Source organism: Pterocles gutturalis, unplaced genomic scaffold (genome assembly GCF_000699245.1).
Source record: "Pterocles gutturalis isolate BGI_N339 unplaced genomic scaffold, ASM69924v1 scaffold34454, whole genome shotgun sequence".
Taxonomy (NCBI): Eukaryota; Metazoa; Chordata; class Aves; order Pterocliformes; family Pteroclidae; genus Pterocles; species Pterocles gutturalis.
This window is the reverse complement of record NW_010134402.1, coordinates 73915-94078: the sequence shown is the minus strand read 5'-3', so window position 1 is coordinate 94078 and position 20164 is coordinate 73915. Positions and strand designations below refer to the sequence as shown.

General features: G+C 40.4%; 1 protein-coding gene across 1 annotated transcript in view; it reads left to right on the top strand.

The window, feature by feature from the left end:
• The first annotated feature begins 13166 nt into the window (after positions 1-13166).
• The window catches only part of LOC104467718 (myosin-binding protein C, slow-type-like), a 75791-nt gene continuing 68793 nt past the window's right edge, over positions 13167-20164 (top strand). The window contains exon 1 of the mRNA XM_010081596.1: positions 13167-13283. Within this exon, the coding sequence (XP_010079898.1) occupies positions 13259-13283 (25 nt within the window). The 5' untranslated portion in view covers positions 13167-13258. The remainder of the gene's footprint in view (positions 13284-20164) is intronic.

Here is a 20164-nt window from a genome sequence, read left to right as displayed (position 1 = left end):
CTCTGTGATCCCTCCAGTGAGGAAAGCAATGTCAGTGAAGAGGAGGTGTCTAGAAAGTTTGAGCCAAAACATGCCTCACTGACAGATCTCAGGAAAGGAGCTACATCCCCTAGAAGAGAAGTTAGATTTAAATCTGTTCATCTGGGTTTGACACTGTCAGCTTTATCAGCTGAATGGGCAGACTGTGTCTGCTACACAGTGCTCACTAGAGAACGTACTTGAAGACGTGCACGTCTGCTGGCAGCAGGAACAACGAATTTGAAAGGCCCCACTGACTCAAAGATGCGTCCTCCAGTGTCTTCTTCCAGAAGCTTCATTGGGTATAATGTTGTAAAAGAGAAATCTGAGTAGAGTTGGAAAATGAAACAAATGAACAGTATTGAAGTGGTGGGCTGCACATGTAAGGTAGGAGATTCCAAGACGAAGATTTTTTTACTTTAACAAGAGAGAGGAGACAAAGTGTAAAAACTGTAAAATAGATTCAGTCAATAATGGAAGAGCATACAAGGAATTAAACCCAGGAAAATCTAAAGCCACAACTCTATAATCTTTGCTATGTAGAAAATACAAGAAAACTACGAGGTTTTGGAAAGTTATTGCTCAGTTCTTAGCATTATGAGCTTTTATCAAATGGGATGTGCGACCTGCTAAGCACCTCAATAAATGTAATCCAAAATATATAAGCCACTGCCCAAAGGGCCTCCCAGATAGGGAGTCCTATAAATTTACATATTAAGTTGATATTGAGGAGAGAGGGTACATTTTGATCCCAAATCACCCCCAGCAAGTGCACTTTGATATTCTCTCATTTGCTGAGTAAGTAGAATAGCACTTGGTGTGAGCTTGCTGGCTTCTGGTAGCACCATTTACTGAAAAAGTAACAAAATTAAGGGCTAGTATTATTTACAGTGGACCTTTCCTCAATAAGTTAGTCAGTTTTTCCATGCAAAACACTAGGGGCAGGAAGGATAATTTAGTGTCTAGGAAAGGATTAGAAACCAGCTTTATAAGAATACAAGAACTCTCCTCCTGACAGAGGCCATTTAGTCTGCAGTGTTTGCTAGTACTAGATCCTACAGACAGAGGGATAAAATCTTGTTTAAGTGAATGTCTGTCTAATGGTGGGCAGTTCGATGTTCCTTTATATCTGGAAACACATTGGCTGATATACCCTAATTTACTTTTAGCTTCTGTAACTGTGGATGAAATTATTTAGACTTCTAAGAAATGGGCAGCTTCAGGGACAGCTGAATTTGTTCTGACAAAACCTTTTCTTCCTGCAAAAGAATCAAGAGCTGGCCATCCTCGCCCTTCTTTCTGCAAGTGCTAGGAAATGGCATCCAGTTTCTTCAGGAAATGATGGATTTGTACATTTTCGTTGAATTCCCAGAGGCCTCTTTATAAATTCCCAGCAGCACCTGCATTGAGAAACACCACTAACTTCAGTGGGATAACTGCCTGGGGAGAAGCGCACCTCTGTGCAAATATGTTCATTTATACACCAGAACTGTATGAATGAGTATGGCTAATCTAACACTTTGGTTGGCATCATTGTGACTTCCACTAGAGTTATTTCAGTTGTTCAGTTATTCATGTCATTTTCAGACCAAATATCCCTTTGTGCTTTAACCTCACTTTGCAGCCCAAGACAGTCTGTAATCATACCACTATTTGGTACTTGCTCAAGGTGACAGTGGTAGAGGATGGAATTAAAAATTCTGTTTTGCGTATTCATTATTAAGCAGTATAAACTCCATTGGCATACTTGATCATTTTCAGTAAAATAAGACTAAGATTTTAAAAACTAGGAGCCTGAACTTGGGTTCTTAACCCAATATTCAGACTAGTGTGACTAACTTTGACAGCACTGCATAGACTGCTGCTCCCTGTTCCAGGATCATAGAGCACATCCTCCTGGAAACTATGCTAGGGCACATGGAAAATAAGGAGGTGATTGGTGACAGCCAACATGGCTTCATTAAGGGCAAATCATGCCCAACAAATTTGGTGGCCTTCTATGACAGGGTTACAATGTTGGTGGATAAGGGAAGAGCAAATGACATAATCTACCTGGACTTGTGCAAAACATTTTACACTGTCCCTCACAACATCCTTGTCTCTAAATTGGAGAAACATGGATCTGATGGCAGGACCACTCAGTGGGTAAGGAATTGGCTGGATGGTCACACTCAAAGAGTTGCAGTCAATGGCTCAATGTCCAAGTGGAGACCAGTGACAAGTGGCATACCTCAGGGGTTGAAATTGGGACTGGTGTTAACATCTTTATCGGAGACATGGACAGTGGTATGGAGTGCACTCTCAGTAAGTTTGCCGACTACACCAAGCTGTGTGGTGCAGTTGACACGCTGGAGGGAAGGGATGCCATCCAGAGGGACCTTGACAGGCTTGAGAGGTGGGCCCATGCAAACCTCATGAAATTCAACAAGGCCAAGTGCAAGGTCCTGCCCGTGGGTCAGTGCAACTCCAAGCACAAATACAGGCTGGGTGGAGAATGGATTGAGAGCAGCCCTGAAGAAAAGGACTTGGAGGTGTTGGTAGATGAGAAGCTGAACATGACCTGACAATGTCCTGACCTGTGCTTGCAGCCCAGAAGGCTAACTGTATCCTGGGCTGCATCAAGAGAAGCGGGACCAGCAGGTCGAGGGAGGTGATTCTCCCCCTCTAGTCTGCTCTCGTTGGACCTTACCTGGAGTACTGCATTCAGGTCTGGAGTCCTCAGCACAGGAAAGACGTGGACCTGTTGGAGTGAGTCCAGAAGAGGGCCATGAAGATGACCAGAGGTCTGGAGCACCTCCCATACAAGGACAGACTGAGTGAGTTGCGATTGTTTAGCCTAGAGATGAAAAGGCTCCGGGGAGACCTAATAGCAGTCTTCCAGTACCTAAAGGGGGCTACAGGAGAGATGGAGAAACACTCTTTGTCAGGGAGTCTACTGATAGGATGAAGGGCAACAGTTTTAAGCTGAAAGAGGGTAGATTTAGATTAGATAGTAGGAGGAAGTTTGTTACTGTGAGGGTGGTGAGGCACTGGAGCAGGTTGCCCAGAGACGTTGTGGATGCCCCATCCCTGGAGGTGTTCAAGGCCAGGCTGGATGAGGCTTTGAGCAACCTGGTGTAGTGGGAGGTGTCCCTGCCCATGGAGGGGATGATTCTATGAACTTAGTGCTCCTGAAAACTAGACTAAAATGAGAATATTTAATTTGGTAGCCACTTTTAAATTGTCTTTTTAAAAGATTTTTTTTAAACCAAGCACAAGCATATTCAGGAAATTATATGACATTCACTAATGCGACATCTATCCCTATTCATAACATTTAATGCCAAGGCAAAATGATATGCTAGACACAACCTACTGGCTGAACCTTTTGACATTGCAGAAATCTGATAGTTTGTTTTTTTCCCTCTATTTTTATAGTTCTTGACAGCTTCATCCTTGGCAAAAGGACATGACAGACAATAACTGCAGAACACTAACAAAAGAAATAAGAGAGGGTGAGAGATTGGAGGCAGGAGATAGCAGTGAGAAGGAATATGAAGGAGAAACTCAATAGTCTCTGTATATGAACACACTGGAAGTCAGTGGACATTTTATCCAGGAGGCTGCTGGTGAAACTAGCAGAAGAATTTAAGAAGAGGCTGTTTTCAGGTAGTCCCAAATATCAGACAGCCTGAGAATATGCAACAGAACCTGAGAGTGCTCCTGGTCTACTTCAGCGTGCAGTTAACATCACTAGCTGAGATCAGTGTTGAAGCCATCTGTAACTGCCAGTGGAAGGTGAGAAGAAAATAGTTGAGATTATAGTAACTGCTTAAACTGCTAACCCATACCTGTGAGGAGGCAGTAGTAGAGGGAGTGTTGAGTACTGTTCAGCTGACTTGGCCAAAATCCCCGTAGGATTGACTTGCTGTGTGACTCAGAAGGAAGAAGTGTTGCGACTGACAGTCTGGGACTGTGGCTGGTTCCTGCTGGGCAGGACGAGGTATTGACTGCCACTGCCTGCCTGAGAAGTTTATACAAAAAAGCATTTTCAACCATATAAATGATCATTTTACTACAGATTTATTTCAAGACACAGAACCTTTTTTTAAATTTAGCGTTTGAAAGAAAAAGGTTTCCCATACTTGTTTAGGTGCCAGTAGATGGCACACAATCTTCCTGCTTATGCAGTAAATATACCGGGAAAAAGTCTTATGGAAGTAGTCCCATGAAGGTTATTGAACTGGTAATAAGAAAGCAGTGATGGCACAGTGCACAAATGCTGTTCAGCCCCCATTTTCGCTTATCATGTGTTTGTATTGTTATGGTTTCAGACTGCTAATACCCTAAGCCTCAGGCTCTAACTTGAGCAGGAAGGGTTTATTTTTGGAAGAAGAATTTTTCCCATAGACAAATGCCTGCAGTACCAAGTTTGTTTGTTTGTTTGTTTGGTTGGTTGGTTGGTTGGTTTTTAAATAAATCATACAGTAAAACTTAGGCTAAACTGAAAATATTTGGTCCAAAATATCATTGTACCACTGAGAAAGGAGTAGTCAGAGCCCAGACTGTAAAGTCTGTACACTGAGATGTGCTGCACTACCAACAGTGTGTCTAGGAAGTGGTGGTGGAGAAGAGATGGAGCTGGGTGGCTCATGTAGGCACAGATGAAAGACTTTGGCCAACACGCAATTCTGTGGGTGCACAGTCGCTGCAAGTGGGAAAAGTCAAACTGGGCTGATCTGCTATGGCCACTAAGAGAGAATCTGCACAATCCCTGGGGATTGGTATACATGAGGCAGCTTCTGGGAGGAGCCTGTGGAAGAGGGGCAGAGCACAGGAGGAGCACATGAGAGGTCTCACTTTTGGGCATCCAATATATCATTGTAGTTATGAGCTTAAAAATCTCTGAAAACCATTAACCTCTGTGAAAGGTGCATTGATGCTCTCTGGATATCTACACTGGAACACTGACAAGTGGGTTGGTCATTGTAAGGGGTATCACCATCAAAATCCAAGGTATGAAACTATCCTAAAATTCACTTCTGCCTTGCCCTTTAAAACCCATTTGATGAGGGCTCAGTTCAGCTCTCTAAACTTACGTGTGTAGCACCATCAGAGGTGCCTGCAGTTACTTAGTCATATGGAAGAGCTGGATTTGACACCTGAGTTACTGATGATCCACATACTCTGCAGGGGCAACAGGAGGTCATGATGGATACCAGAGGCCACTCTCAGATGGCTGTGTGTGATCGTGTTTAAGTAACTGAACTGAGCCCAATGACTAGACCTCCACTGGTTGCATGCCTGGCAAAGATGGGTTCAGATACAAAAGCTAGCACTGCCCTCACTAAAACTTAAGCACAAAGGATCTCACCCTAAAAGTCAAAATAAATGTACATTCTGAACTTCATACATGCAGTCCAGGGCAAAAGTGAAATATATCCCCTTGGGTTTTCTCTTAGAGTGTTCATAGATCCAGAAAGCAGCATATACCCTGGACTCGGAACCAAGGACAAAGACTGAGAGCTGTGTCTCTGCAGTCCTCTTCTTTGACCCAATACTCACATAGATCTTCAAATCTCATTAATTGTCTCTGTTTATTCCTTTATATATAAATATTGTCTCTAGCTTGCTTTAACCAGGCTGTTTGTGAAGCTTAATTAATGCAGTAAGTCCCTGTTAACTATTTCTAACACTCTTTTTTAATCTTTAATCTTACCACTTCATGTAATTTTTTGAGTTAAAGCCTATCTTTAAAATTCACACTGGATGTTCTCCAAAAGCTTTAAATCAGAATATTCTATGTACAGGGTTGTCTCCAATAAAATCTCCTCATCACTTATTTAAAAGACACCACTAATTTCCAGCCCAGTGCTGATTCAGAGTGAACTGAGATTACAAAGACTTTGGAAATACTAGTAGAAACCAGCACTGTATTCCTGTTAAAGACAATAAGTGTTCATAAATGAAGCTAGGGCGGTGCCACCATCTTCCTATCATTCAGACATATTAAGTATGTTAAAAAAGATGACATTTGTTAGTGCAGAAAGGGAGTACGCTGTCACTTTCATTATCTACTGCACATAGGAAGAAGGTAAATCTTCAGCATCTGTCGAGTTCAGGGGGAGCCACAAAGTTATAAGGACTCAACAGGCTCATAGAGCAAATGACAAAAACTAAATAACCCTTGTTTCTTAGTGAGAAGGTAAAGGCCTCCACCAAAAGCAAAGATTCATGGCTATTTATTACAGGTTTGCTTTGTGCTCCCAGTGGACGGTGCTGCCTTTTCTGTTATGTGCCCTGCAGCCCATGTTCTCTCTTCTCAGTGAATCTGTGGGACTCCCCAGGCTGAAAGGGATTTGATTTTTTTCATCCAGGATAAAAGATTAGGATAAATTAAAGAAAAAATCTATCTCTGTGCAACGGACGTTTTTGTCATTAAGAGATCAATATGCAGTACTTCACACGTATCTCAATTATCTTCCAGAATAGGAAGCGGATGTTTATGAACTGTGGACCTTGGACACAACAAGGGTATAATTTCCTGTTAAACCTAACACTATGTGTGTGTAGGTTGCAGCTAAGAGGGACAGTCCTACTCCCTTGCCAGTGGCCGTGCACTGCCTTTTCCTCATACCTAGCAATCACAGGGCTGCTAGAGAGTGTTGCCTCAGCTAGCTAAGCCAGCAGAAATAAAGCACCTCCTGCTCCAAATGAGTAGGATTCACTCAGATCAGTAAACTGAACTGACTCATCCCACATAGTCACTAGGTCCAGCACAAGGAAGGGAACAAGACCTTCTAGCTGAGGGAGGAAGACGAGCGAAAGGAGGGGAGAACGGGCCCATCCTGCTAGCAGCAGTCTGCAGTGGCACTTGGATTATGTATATCAGGAAACCATACAATTAATATGCCACGCAAATTATCCCAGTATATTATACTGTTACAATTATACTGCAGTTATGCCAAGAACAAGTGATTTAATAGATAATAGATAAAAGATAGTAACAGCCCCAGAACTTGATACCTTTTATTCCATCTATTCATACGCAGCAGTATTTTTTAGGCATTGTAAATAGTAATAATACGTCAAAGTAGTAACTGAGATTAAGGTTCCTCTGAGCAAACAGGTACACTCCATAGGCTCTCTGACAAAACAAAGACAGTATGATGATAGCTGTAGGGTAAAAGAATGGGTTATCATCCCCACTTTACAAAGAGAGAACTGAGGTATGCCCCAGTTAAGGAAGCTGCTCATGAAGATGTGTATGAACTCCTTTGGACATGTGAGAATTGAATGCATTTCTGCAAAATACCTTCATAGAGTGATCATTATATAGTGAGCATGACCTTAGATGGTGGCAACCTGAATGGGAACAGCCACTTTGACAACATTTCCAAGCTATCAATAGTTAGAGTGAATTTTAAAGTTTTATTTTCAGCCCCTTCATGGTTGGGACTTGGATGCTTTTCTTTGAACACTAATCAATTATGACACCTGGATTTACATCATTCATTCTGAATTGCTGAAATCTTTGTCTACCTCTATGAAGTATTAAAATTTGTAAGATTGCAAAATTTAAAATTCTAAAGGAGACCAAATAAAGTTTTTGATTATCAATGTATTTCTAATACTTTTGTTTGGAGGCTTGTGACAATTTTAATATAGAAGACTGGTATTTTATAAGCACTAATTACAAACTCTGTTTCTGTCATTGCAATAATTCTAAAATGTTTCAGAAACTTTAATCAACCTTACTTTGAATCTCCACTCATAGCATTTCCCATAATGCAGGGTGTGCATCTTTGGGTACCAGAGGTACCTGCAGAATTTTGACACTGGAACATGCTGATTGTAACTAATAGGGAAGCAGACTTGGAAAAGACAATTTGGGAAAATTTGTGCTGTTCCTGGGATAGTTATGGATTTCAGGAATTTCCAGGGCTACATTTCTACAGGCGTGTTTTTGAAATTCTGAAGACTTATAAGAAGACTGATCAAACGAACTGAAAACAATTTAAAATCAATCCACTAAGTTCAATGGTGAAATGCTGTAGTCACATCAGAAAACACAAAAAATGTAATTCTGAGAGAGAACCTGAGATCAGAGTCCTAGGTTTATAATCATGAAGGGGTGTTTCACTCATCCCAAGCCTCATTGGCCAGTGCTGGAGACACCACACCGGCGTGACACACCATAATCTGCTGGGGCAAATCACGTGCTCTTTGTAAGCTGCTGAGGTAAATTTCACATGCTTAATGAACAGATCAAATCAGGGTCAGAGAAACTTCTGCTTGATATACTGCATCAGGGCATTCACAACTAGAGAGATTTCAGTACTATGGAGCATGTAAACCCAGCATGGGTCTTGCTTACCTAGGCACAGCTCAGGTGAGGAGCTGCTCCCAATTTCACCTGTGGAAATGCGAACAAAAGTCTGGGCTGCAATGTCTCTCTCCTATCCTGGCTGCAGGGTCCTCTTCCAAGTTTCCTCTTAAAAACAGAGTTGAAATAAGCTCTGGCGCTCTTGAAGTCAGTGAAGAAATTCCCATAACTTTTCCTTTCTTAGCAACCCTCATCTTAATTTTTTCTAACTGATCCAGCCAAGGAGACGACAGAAAAAAGCTGCTCTCCTTCCTTCTCCTGCCATTTTGCCTGGTGCCCTGACCTAGGGACTAGCTCTTGACTTTGGTGCCGAGTGCCTCAGTGCACTGGAATTTACTGTCAGAAAGGAAACACTCTGACTGCTATAGGACACCATGGGGCATGTGTTGCTTACACAGTAATGTCACCCTTTGGGTCATTGTAAGGCAGGAGGTAAAGCTGGCAAGTGGTGTTTATCTGTCAACGACATCTTGTACATGCCTTGAAGTGTCTCCAAGCCGACTGTCTTGGGAAAAAAAATGCAATCTAGGCTTTAATCTTCCCTCGTCTTGCTACATAGAGTAAGACCCATTTGTGGATGCTACATCTATACAGAAAGTATTTCTCATCACTTCTCAACCAAGGTCATGACTCCTTTACATGGCAGGAAACTAGAGTGCGTGACAGAGTAGGAAAGTCTTTTTTCCTGGCAGATCTACAATGCAAGGCTGGGACTAGACTGAGCTGGCCAGGTAAATCCAAGTGTCTTTCATCAACACCAATAAGTTAATCAAAGAAGACAGACAAAAAGGACTGCCTTTGCAAATTAGATGAGGACTTAAAAAGTAACAGATATCCTGAGATGCAGCATTCTTCCATGCTGAAGTACTTCCCTCTCTTGCAAAATTAGAAGTTGTAAATATTTAGTCTTCCACTTGACAGCATGGTAGAAATTGAAATAATTGATTTGTTATTTTTGTTGTTAGAAAAGAAAAAAAGCTCTGCAGATTATCAGTGATATCAAAGCAAATAAATTCACCAAAATCTATAATGTCCCATTTTAAACAGAGAATGTGGCAAAGGAAGAATCTGAGCACAAAATTACGTCACTATGAGGTAATTCTGCTGCAGACATGGAGAACAGGATTTTCAGGCCTTGTGCCTGGTAGGAGGGGATGTGGGACTTGAATGGGGCTTGGACACTGTCAAACCTCATTTCAGTGTCCTCCTGGAGAAGAACATCTATGGGTTCTTCCTGATGGGAGGGAAGGCTTCATCTGCTGCTGCTTCTTATCCTTCATCCTTGGGCTCAGTAAATAACTGTTTCCTAGAGGCTCCAAAGCTCCCAGTATTAAAACTGGTGAAAAATGGTTTTCTGTTATGTACTATCTCAAAACTTTGGATTCTTTATTAGTACAAAACCAAAATGCTGTTCATTTTTTTAATGAAAAAATATGGACACATAGTCCACATAAACACACCAGCATTTTGGGGGGTTATTTCCAGACTTTGTCCTGTGTGGACTGGGAATCCTTTCCCATTCTTGGCTAAACTGATCATTTCTGTCATCATTCTTATTTCTGCCCAGCATTCTCAATATTAATAAAACCTTTCAGTGGAAAATTTTTAAATATAATAGTAGAACCATAGAATATCTCGGAAGGAACCCATAAGGTTCATCAAGTCCAACTCCCTGCTCCTCACAGAAGTACCTAAAATGAAATCATATGACTAAGAGCATTGTTTGCTTAAATGGTTTTGTATAAGGGTTGTCTTTGAGGTATTCTGTGAATGTCCTGATCCTTTGGCTTGGTGACAAGACGCAGATTTTTCTCTGGTAACAAACAGACATTGACTTACTAGAATAGAGACTGAAGTAAGTGAGAGAGTTCAGTCCTAGGAATAGCAGCAAATATGAAGTTATGGATGCAGATCTAGCAGCTGCAAGAGCAAATAAGGGCTTTGGATGTTTGACCAAGGGAATTTATTAAAAAGAAATGAGAGAGAATGATTTAATTATCTGACGCCTTGGTTAGCTACTGTTTGGAAACTGCTCAAGGAGCTGAACAGACTTAAAATAGGATACTCATGTTTTGGAAAGAGACCACAGAAGATTAATTGGGGCAGGCATGGAAGGGAAAGGCTCAGAGAGCTTAGTATGTTTGGCCCCTGAGGTGGCTGAGAAGAGGGCTTTCAGTGGCACACAAAAGCCATACTGCAACAACAATAAATTTTGGTCAGAAGACATTCACCTTACGGAAGGGAAAAATACAAGGACCCAAGCTAATTTATGGAAGGAGAATATTAAGTTCTGACAAGGGAGGTTTCCATCCAGAGACATGAGTCAGCCTGTGCAAACAAGGTACTTTTAGTAGTAGGGTAAGTTAATGAAAGGATGGTTGGAGATGGCACAGCCTCTGGTTCTATCTACTGAGGTATAGGAGGTGGGCTAGAAACAAGGTGGAGCTCAGCTCTTTCCACATCATGATTTCTGTGAAGGGTCTGGCTCAGTCATTCGGCAAGTAGGCTGATGGCTGAGTCAGAAGGTGTTTCATGGCCCTTTCACTTGCTTGGGAGTTGTGTGTTCAGCACAGAGGAGCCAAATGCTTCCTTTTTTGGCTCAGTTCCTTCACAAGATGAGTTGCAATCAAATCAGCTGAGTGATCGTCATATCCAGGGAAGCAGAGCAGGATTGCAGGAAAAAGAATGTTTAGAAATCTGAACTTCATAGAATGACTAGATAAATGCATTTATTAACAGAGACCATACAGGTTGGGTGGATGGATAACTGTGTGTTTAGGCATCTCTGTGATCCAAGAACCAGCTTTAAAGCAATCTGGACAATTGTTAGCCAAAACCAACACCTCTCCTGTACGCAGTGGCAAGGCAAGTTTTGTGACTACCATGCACTCTGCAAATGTGGAAAAGAAGTATAAGAAGGCAAGCTCTGAATGACATCTATCCGATAGCACCGAAGTACTAATTACTGTTATGGCACAAGTAAGATGTATTAACAGGAATCTCCAGACACGTAGTTCTCAGCACCTCTTCGCACATGATGGGTGAAATGCAAAGAAAACTGTCTTTACATCTTACAAGGGGCCACTAAGAAAACACAAGGCTGGAGAGAATCAGGAGTTGCTCTTCATCCCCCTTTGGTTCCAGCCATCACAGTATTCATTGCCTGGCTGTGAACAGAAGGAAAGGGAACAAGAAAAAATGATCTATGTAATGTTATTAGGTCTGTTCATGCACAGATTCCCCACTGCTACTACACTCATACACAGAGGGACAAAACTCCCCATTTATCTATTTGGGGTGGCACTCTGTTTGCTTTCCAAGGACAGAAATTATTTCAGTGACATAAGGAGGTTTACTTAGACAGTGATATGAAACAAAGGAGGAAACCAGCTTTAATATTCCCTGTTTAGTTTCTTGTAGGTGGGGGTCTTGCCTTTTTTCTCTATTTTATGGGCACACAAATCAGTCAAATAATAAAACACCACAATGTGTAGGGCAGAAAAAGACAGCTTATGGTACAGTCTCTTAAAAAAAAAAAAAAAAGGAATGAAATGCCCATCCCTTGTAAGATGTCTATAAAATGGCTAAGTAGCCAGAAAACAACAGTTTGTAGAGGAAACAATCATGCATTGGCTACAGGACAAACAGGCACACGACCACTATTCCATCTCTAACTCCTATTCAAAGATTTTAAATATGTTTTCCATAACCTTTGGGTGTATTTAGACACTGAGCAGTCTGTCTAGCAGCCTAGTTCTTACTGAGAGGTGATAATGATATGAACATGTGTTTTAATAGCATAAAACTCTTGAGGACTGCCTCATCTATTGCACTAATCACTACAGTTTTGTCTCAAAATCCTAAAAGGGTATAAGAAAACAAATCCTAGTACCCCTTGATTAACTTGACCTGAATTTCCGTTGCCTGCATATTCATAGTTTAAGTAGGAGTTTAAGAGAAGGGTAGCCCAATGGCTCAGTTTAGTGGCTCGGTGTGTGTGCTACAGATAGTATTTCCATTCCTTCTGTGTGGTTTCCTGGCTTGGCAAAGGCAAGGAGTGTTGTATCTCCTGGATGAGTGGAAAAGAGAATGTCTCATCTCTCAGCAGTGACCACTCCAGTCAGTGAGGTAGCAGTGCTGAAGGGAACACTACAGGTTCTACTGATGTCAAAATGAGGATGGCTACAGTGAAAGGACTCAGGAAAGTTTAGCAAATGTAGACAGAAGGGAGACGTGGAGGGTCTTCACTGCTCCAAACAGGAACAAAATAATTCTTTTTTCTGCATTAACACTGCAAAGTACTCTACTTCTCACTCCATCTTTGCACACCATTTTATCTTAAAGGAAGGAAATCAAGTTTCACTGCAGGCATAGTGGCTATACTTACTTGTCCCTTTTATGTTGTGGAAAAAGGCATTAATGTATACAGGTAGTTCCTATAAGTTCTGCAGACAGGAGGGGCTCTAGTAGTGTGGCAGTCACTTTTTCAACCTCTATCTGCGTGAGTATGCGCGTCTGCATGTTACAGAGAGAGACACAGAGAGCTAGCAGTGTGGCTGAATTTAGAAAGTTATAGATGTTCTCATCAGCCCCATGCAATGCAGCAGAGATTCCTTCCAAAAGCCAAGGGAGCAGAGGCTGCAGACAACAGATGTGAGAGGGGTTCCCATAACTGTCAATTTTCAAAGTGTTTGCATTGAAAAGAGAGGAGGTGCTATTTTGATTGATATTTCAGTCGCGGTATATAAAGCAGAGGAATTCTTCTTAGCCTCTGCTTGTCATACTGATCTGCATACTCTCTCAGCTGGACTTGGGGCTACTACTTACTGCATCTGAAAGGCTGAAACTCACTGGGAATAAAGAATTCTTGTAACAATGCCGGAACCCACCAAGAAAGAGGGTAAGCATAACAAATATTACCTGAACGTTTCATAATTACAGGAATTATGAGTACGGACACACGCAAAAAACTTTTAGACCATGTTGTATAGTTCAGCCACAAATAATATCAGTGATAGCCGTGTAACATCATTATATCATTACACATCACCAGTCCTTTTAAACTAAGAAATTACTTTCAGGTAGGGGTATAGCACAAAACTGTTTTGGCCTCCAACTATTTTAGGCAATAAAAAATGGCTTTGCAAAGATACTGAGAAACTACATGATTGGGTAAATGTTGTATTCACTTTTTAAAGACTGCAGGATTTTTGTAGTGCAATTAGTGGTTTCTCTATAGCTATCTAGACTCTGGAAAACAGGAAGTAAGCATTTCTTATGGTTTAAGAAGTCAGCATGTTGGTATATTTTTCATAAAGTTTCATAAATTGTTGAATAGAAAGGATGTGTTCATGACACATTTTTAAGGTTCTGATGAAAATGTATTCTATATGCCTAATGTATAAGTAAAGAATGTAGTAAGTTTTCCTGTACAGGTCAGGCTGGAGTGATACATTTTGCCACACTAGAGAAATTATTATTTTATGTTTCAGAAGGATAGTTAAAGACAGCAATACTGTCCCCTTTTGTGGTACTATTAAGTTCAAAGCAAAGAAAACGAGCATGTAGTCTGCTAGCAAGGCACAGAATTGTCCTTTGGAGGTGGCCCAAACAGGTGTGAAATGTTGAGGGTCTATTAAATCATAACTTTTGAAAAGCTAGCATTGTTTTTTGCTATTTTGAAAATTTAAGCTAAATAAAATTCTTCCATTTGCATTACTTCTATAGTTTTTATTTTATTTTTCTTTCAAGTTTAGACATTTTGGTAAGACTTTTTGGTGATTATTGTTTAGCATTGACAATATACATAGCTTCTGCAAAGCCATAAGTGTCCAAACTGTATCTGCTTTGGAAGTGTTCGCAAACGAGGTACACAGACAGGTTCCCTAATGCATTCACAAATGCAAAGTTGAATCTTAAAAATAATCTTGTGGAAAGTATAGAAGTCATTAAATAGCATGTATTTCCATTCAATTCTGAAAGATCTGATAGGCCCATGTGTGTAGTTTGACCAAATAAATTCAATTTAACACTGACGGTGTTTTTGAAATACTTTCTGGTTTTGTTGAAGGCAAGAGCAGAGCAACTATCAGGAGCATTAGGTAGTTTCGGTAGTTGGATTGGGCGCATATGAAAAATAAACTTTTTGCACGACTGAGTCTTAAGCAAATAGTGTTGACAGAGCAGTGTGATCATTTTACTGACTGGTCCTCCTTAGAGCTCGAGGACAATGATGGATGAAGTATCCTTCTGAAAATAGCTACACCAAGTGCATATATTAATACAAGAGCCTAATCCTCTGTATCAAACCTAGAGCCAAGCCCCTTCTAGAGTGTCTTATTTGTAATTCAAATGATTTACACATGTATTAAGTGTCCTTTTTATTTGATCTGCTATTTGATTGGATATTACACAGTTTAATCAGAATGCATTCTTGTGGCTGCCAACTAAAATATTTCTGTACTTTCAAAAGATATGTGCTTTGGAGACAATTTGTTAGGAGGAGGCTCATATTTCTAAAGGTTATTATTCTGTTTAAGACTAGATTGTTTCAAAGATGTTCTTACAATGCAGTGATTACAAATGCAGCTCCGTGGTTGTGTTACAAAATAAGTTTAGCAACTCTGAACGTTATATTGACAGTGGAATAAATGTGATTTTTCATGAGTAAATATTCAGGAACATAAAAAACCTGAAGCCTTCTGTGCTAATAGAGCTAGAGTTCACAAGTAGTAATGAGGTCTGGAAAAGTGATACATACAGGTTGTACGCTGGTTGTTCCTCATTGCACCCAGCTTATTTGCAGCCAGTAGATCAGGGTGATAACAGGTTTATCTTATTGTACTTAAGACATTAACTGCTTCCTAAAGTTTTTTTGTTGTTCAAGAACTCACCTGATTTGGTGGTAGTACTTGTATAGTAAGTACAAGTACTTACTATATTAGTGGCAGGAGTATTCGGTACCAATAATAGTACAATACCACTGGTACTACTTGTAATAGCTCTACCAGTAAGAATTCAGAACCACATGAGCCCCTCAAATGTCTGTTCTCAAGGTAGTTTCCAAAGCATGAAGGATTGAAGGTAATTAATTAATGAAAGTGAACCTTGGACTGACTACATTCTGGAAGGTACCAATGGAAGGGCTCTCTGAGAAACCTTTGGGGAACTGGTTGGTGGACTACAATAGAAAGCAGAGGAAAAAAAGAGGCTTAAGGTTTCTGCATCACATGGGCACCTAAGCAGTATTCTTCTGACATTTCCAAAAGAAGCAATCTACATGAATGATCCCATGCTCCTTATTCTCATAGGTTCTGCCAGTTAAAAACAGCACACAAAAGAGCAAGCAGCTGAGAAATCAGAAACTGGCTAACACTTGACTGCTGAGAAAATCTCAGCTTTGCATTTTTCTGTCACCACAGTCTCCAAAGTACATATAGCTAGATTTTTCAGAGGCAGTGCTGTAGCAAGCTCACAGGCTTTCTTTCAGGCCAAATGCTCTTTGAGCTATTTTAAGATTATTAGATTACCAAAATGAGAAAATTCCTGACTTGGTGAGAGTGTAGGCTCACAATGCACTCTTAACAAATATGATCACCAAATTAAACACACCACTCAGCTTAGAGAATGTTGCTGGAGCACTTCAGCCTGATGGAATTTGTCACTGTAGAAACGGGCCTCCATGACTAATGATTTAAGGCCTGTACTGTACTCCTAAAAAGTCAAAGTCCTATATATTACATCAGCTGTGGCTTCTTTGGAGTGTGTGGCCATCCTGTTGTAAGGGAGTTTTGTCTTTGCCTGTTCAAAATTTCACATTCGCAAAGTGAAGTTTACGTCAATGGGTTAACTGGTCCCAGTGGATGACCGGGATAGGACTGTGACGCCAAAGACCTTTACCAGTGTATTTAAATTTAATGGCCTTCAGTTCTCCTGGTGACTAATAAATAGCCCTCCCTCATGTAATTACTTCCTGTAATTTACTGTAACCACTCAGCCAATCTTTCTTCTCCCTCGTTTCCTTTAACCAAAATTCATAATAAGACCTGCCCATTAATTAGGCGCCCTCTTAAACTGTCACAGGCCACAGCATTTGGACATGCTTTTGTAAAAGTGCCAAGTCTCTCAAGAGCAACAGTTTAAAACTATTTGTGGGCATCATCCCACAGGGACAGGTGCAAGTCAGTCCCCAGTAGGCAGCTCTGTAAATTTGCCGTATTTATTCTCCCCAAGCTAGGAAATAACTCACGACCATGAGTTGAGAGACCATTCCAAATTTTAAGCCAAAGCATTTATCAACTGTCTGCCAACTTCATTTTCCAAGGGTTTGCAAACTCTGCTTGAATACTGCCTGGAGCATCCACATACTGGCAAGTAATCAAAGTTAAAAATAAGTGTGTCTACTTTAGACAGTGTTTTAGTAAAAATTTTTCAATCTATAAAAAGCATAGATGTAAAAGTTGTGAACAAAACTATGTGCATATATTGCCTGTTAGAAGGACAATCTCTAAAACACGAAGCAAATTGTGAAAAAAGGTAAACAAACATATCAGTAGAGACTGCTTTGGAGATATGGTAACACTGTTATCTCCAAAGAAGCCCAGTTGAAACAGCCTTTTCTTCTATCAGCTTTTAAACATGACTGGTTTTGTTTCATTATATGATTCTTCTATAATTATATTTGCATTATATTTATAATACTTAAAACAATACCACAGTCTGGTGTACAAAGATAATAGGTGCTGTCAGGCAAGTCACTAGTCATATAAATCATATAAGTAGATATGTAGAGCAGCATTCCAGAGGGAAATCAATCTCAGTATCAAGGTTGGATAACAGTTAATGGAAGTAAGATTTTTTTTAATATCATATTTTCAAGGCTAGACAATTTTTCAGAGGTGAAAAAGAAGTTAAATCAAAATCCTGCTTTGGTCTATGGATTTGGCTTGTGTCAAAATTAACACTGCTGATGGAAAATTTTCCTGAAAATTCAAGAACTGAGCATGTGGACATTGCTTGGTGCTTTCCATGCAGAAGACTGGACTTGTGTAGTTGTTTTATTAAGGCACCAAACTGGGTATTGCAGCTGCTGCTGCCTTGCTGCACAGATAAATGCTTCAGTGAGGCAAAAGAAAAGCATACAGACATCCATCTTCTGCCATCATCCTTGTCCCTCTGCAGGAGGGACTGTAAAATGCATTCCCATTATTTCTAACTACCTTCAGTCTTGGAGCCAAATCACACACGAAGTCAGGCCCATACATCTCGTTTACAAGCACTGCATTCAAGTCACAGGTAAATGAGTTTTGGTGGGTGAGGGAAGGAGGAAACCCTAACCCCTTCTCTTATTTTCCCTCTCAATTCTTCAGAAAGTTTCTCTTCATCACCTCTAGCTAATAAATCTAAAGCCCTCACAAACAGAAAGCAAACTTACGCCTAACTGCTGTAATCAGATCCGTAAGGGTGGGTCCCGCTCCTGTCCTGAGCCCTGTAGAGCAGTGTCCTCCTGCGCAGATCTGGTTGCACACTGGGAATTGAGTTGTTCTTAGACTGTCTTTGCCTTGCCATTGCTAATTTGTAAGTATTGCTCCCATACTTCCTTCTGAGATACCAGAGCATCTCAGATTTATTCTTTGACCTTCTGTCTGCACTGCTCCTAAGTTTAAGACTACTTTTCCAATCAGATTAATTTGATCGAAAAAACTCTATGCTGGCAAAGAAAAATCCCCAAGCTTGATTTATTTTGGAGTTCTTCTGTTTTATTTTATCATTGTGTAAATTGAAAGAACTACATTGATTTTTTTCTTATACAATGCATTGATTTTATTTTAATACTACTGTAGGAGGATAATGCACAATTAATCTGGCTTATTGGTCTTACTTGAGTTGAAAAGCTCATCCACCCTGTGCAAAAAAGCAGTGCATCTATGCACAGGAACAATTGTCACACTGAAAAAAAAACCACACCTAATTGGATTTCAGAGGAAAGCAGGGAACAGTCTTTCAGCAGACCAGAGGGTGCTTTGTAGTTGGCAAAAACTGAAATTAGCAAATGCTGCCTTTGTGCCTCCCTATGCTGCACCTGTTGGGAAGATAAATAAAGGACTGCCCAGTTCTTTCCCCTCATACCTCCTAAATATATCACTTTAAGAGAGCTTTGAAAAAAAACCAACCATGCTACAGTACCCTTCTGTTCCATGAAAAACTGGATGAGTTTCTTCATATTAGTTTCAGGGATCCACCAAAGAAAATGGGAAGGTCTGTGGTCACATGGCAAAAAAAAAAACAGCAGAGAGATCTGGGGAGACTTCAGTTATCAAAACATCAGTAGCTGCCACACACATTAAAGGTCCTTGGAAAATATGTTGTACATCATATTTCATGTTTCATGAGGGGACATCCAGAGGGTTCCTTGAAGTGGAAGAGCAAATCAAGTTTGAAAATAAATTACCTAGAGAAATTTCTCTTTGTATAGGGCTAAATACTCGACTTGGCACTCAGGGATAATGCAGAGTCCACTAAGTTAAAGGTCCTAATTTAATAATTGCTTTAGAGTGAGGGGAAAAAGGTAGTTCTCATCCAGACACTAATGTGGCTTTGCAATGAATGTAAAAATCTGTAAAATAAAGGAGAAGGCAAATGCATAGAATCATTAACTTCAGTTAATTAGAGTTTTCTCAGTCCCACTGCAAAGAGCTTTGAGTCTGAGGAACTGTGTGGCTGAGAAACATCCCCTTCTCTTCCCATCCAGCCCTCTCTCTCTGCTCTCAGTCACAACTGAAGTTCTGCTTCTGAGGGTTACAAAAAAAGGTTTCTCTTTTCCACTGCTCTTAGGGAAGCAATATTTGAAGCCATTTTCCGTCATTCGGTGATGCACTTTATGACCACTGGGGGATTTTATTCTTTTGCTTTGAAGAGTTCTTGTTTTAAGAGTTAGGGAAGAAAGGATTGATCTGACATGAATGTCCATGTTACTTCATTGAAAATTTTGATAACTTTGCAACTGTACAAAGATCCCAGTGGTCTTCGCACTGTCACAGAAGATCTCTGGGCTAGGAACCAGATACCCAAATAGAAGTGTGTGTAAGTGAACTAGGTGTCCCTGCTCCCACTGGAGTCACAGGCAGCAGGTCATTACAGTCAACAGAACCTAGACTGCTGCTTAGCTGACCAGCCAGCAGTTGCCTAAACATAGGTGCCTACTGCCTATATGAGACACTCTAGGATACGCAGAATATGTTGGGCTAACAGATATGACTCAGGACCTATGAGAGATCTGCAACACCCTGGAGTAGCAGCTGGAAACTCGAAGGGTATGCTACAGCATCTGAATGTCATTGATCACCTATGTTTAAGAAAATGAATCAAGATATTAGCAGCTATTTTATGCTACTGACACTTTTTTGTTGTTGTTTTTGAGAGATCCATCTGGTTTTACTTGCTTTATTTTTTATAAGAAGGAGTCAATATATTTTACTTCATGGCTAAGCTGAGTGTTTGCATCAACTCAAAATTAAATTATTTTTTTGCATCAATGAGAAGAAACAGAAAATTGCATTCCTGTTCAAATCAATATTAATTCCTCTTCTTCCTCTCTACTCTAGCTTACTCTCACTTCCTCCAACAGCTTTATGCTGTTAGATGGATGACTAGTTACATCAAGGACGTTTGCAGCTATGAGTAACAAGAACTTTTTACGTTAAATAATAAAGTGCTTCTGAATATTCTACAACGTCTTCAACAAAACACCTGTAGATTTAGGAATCTCCATTAATTCATATT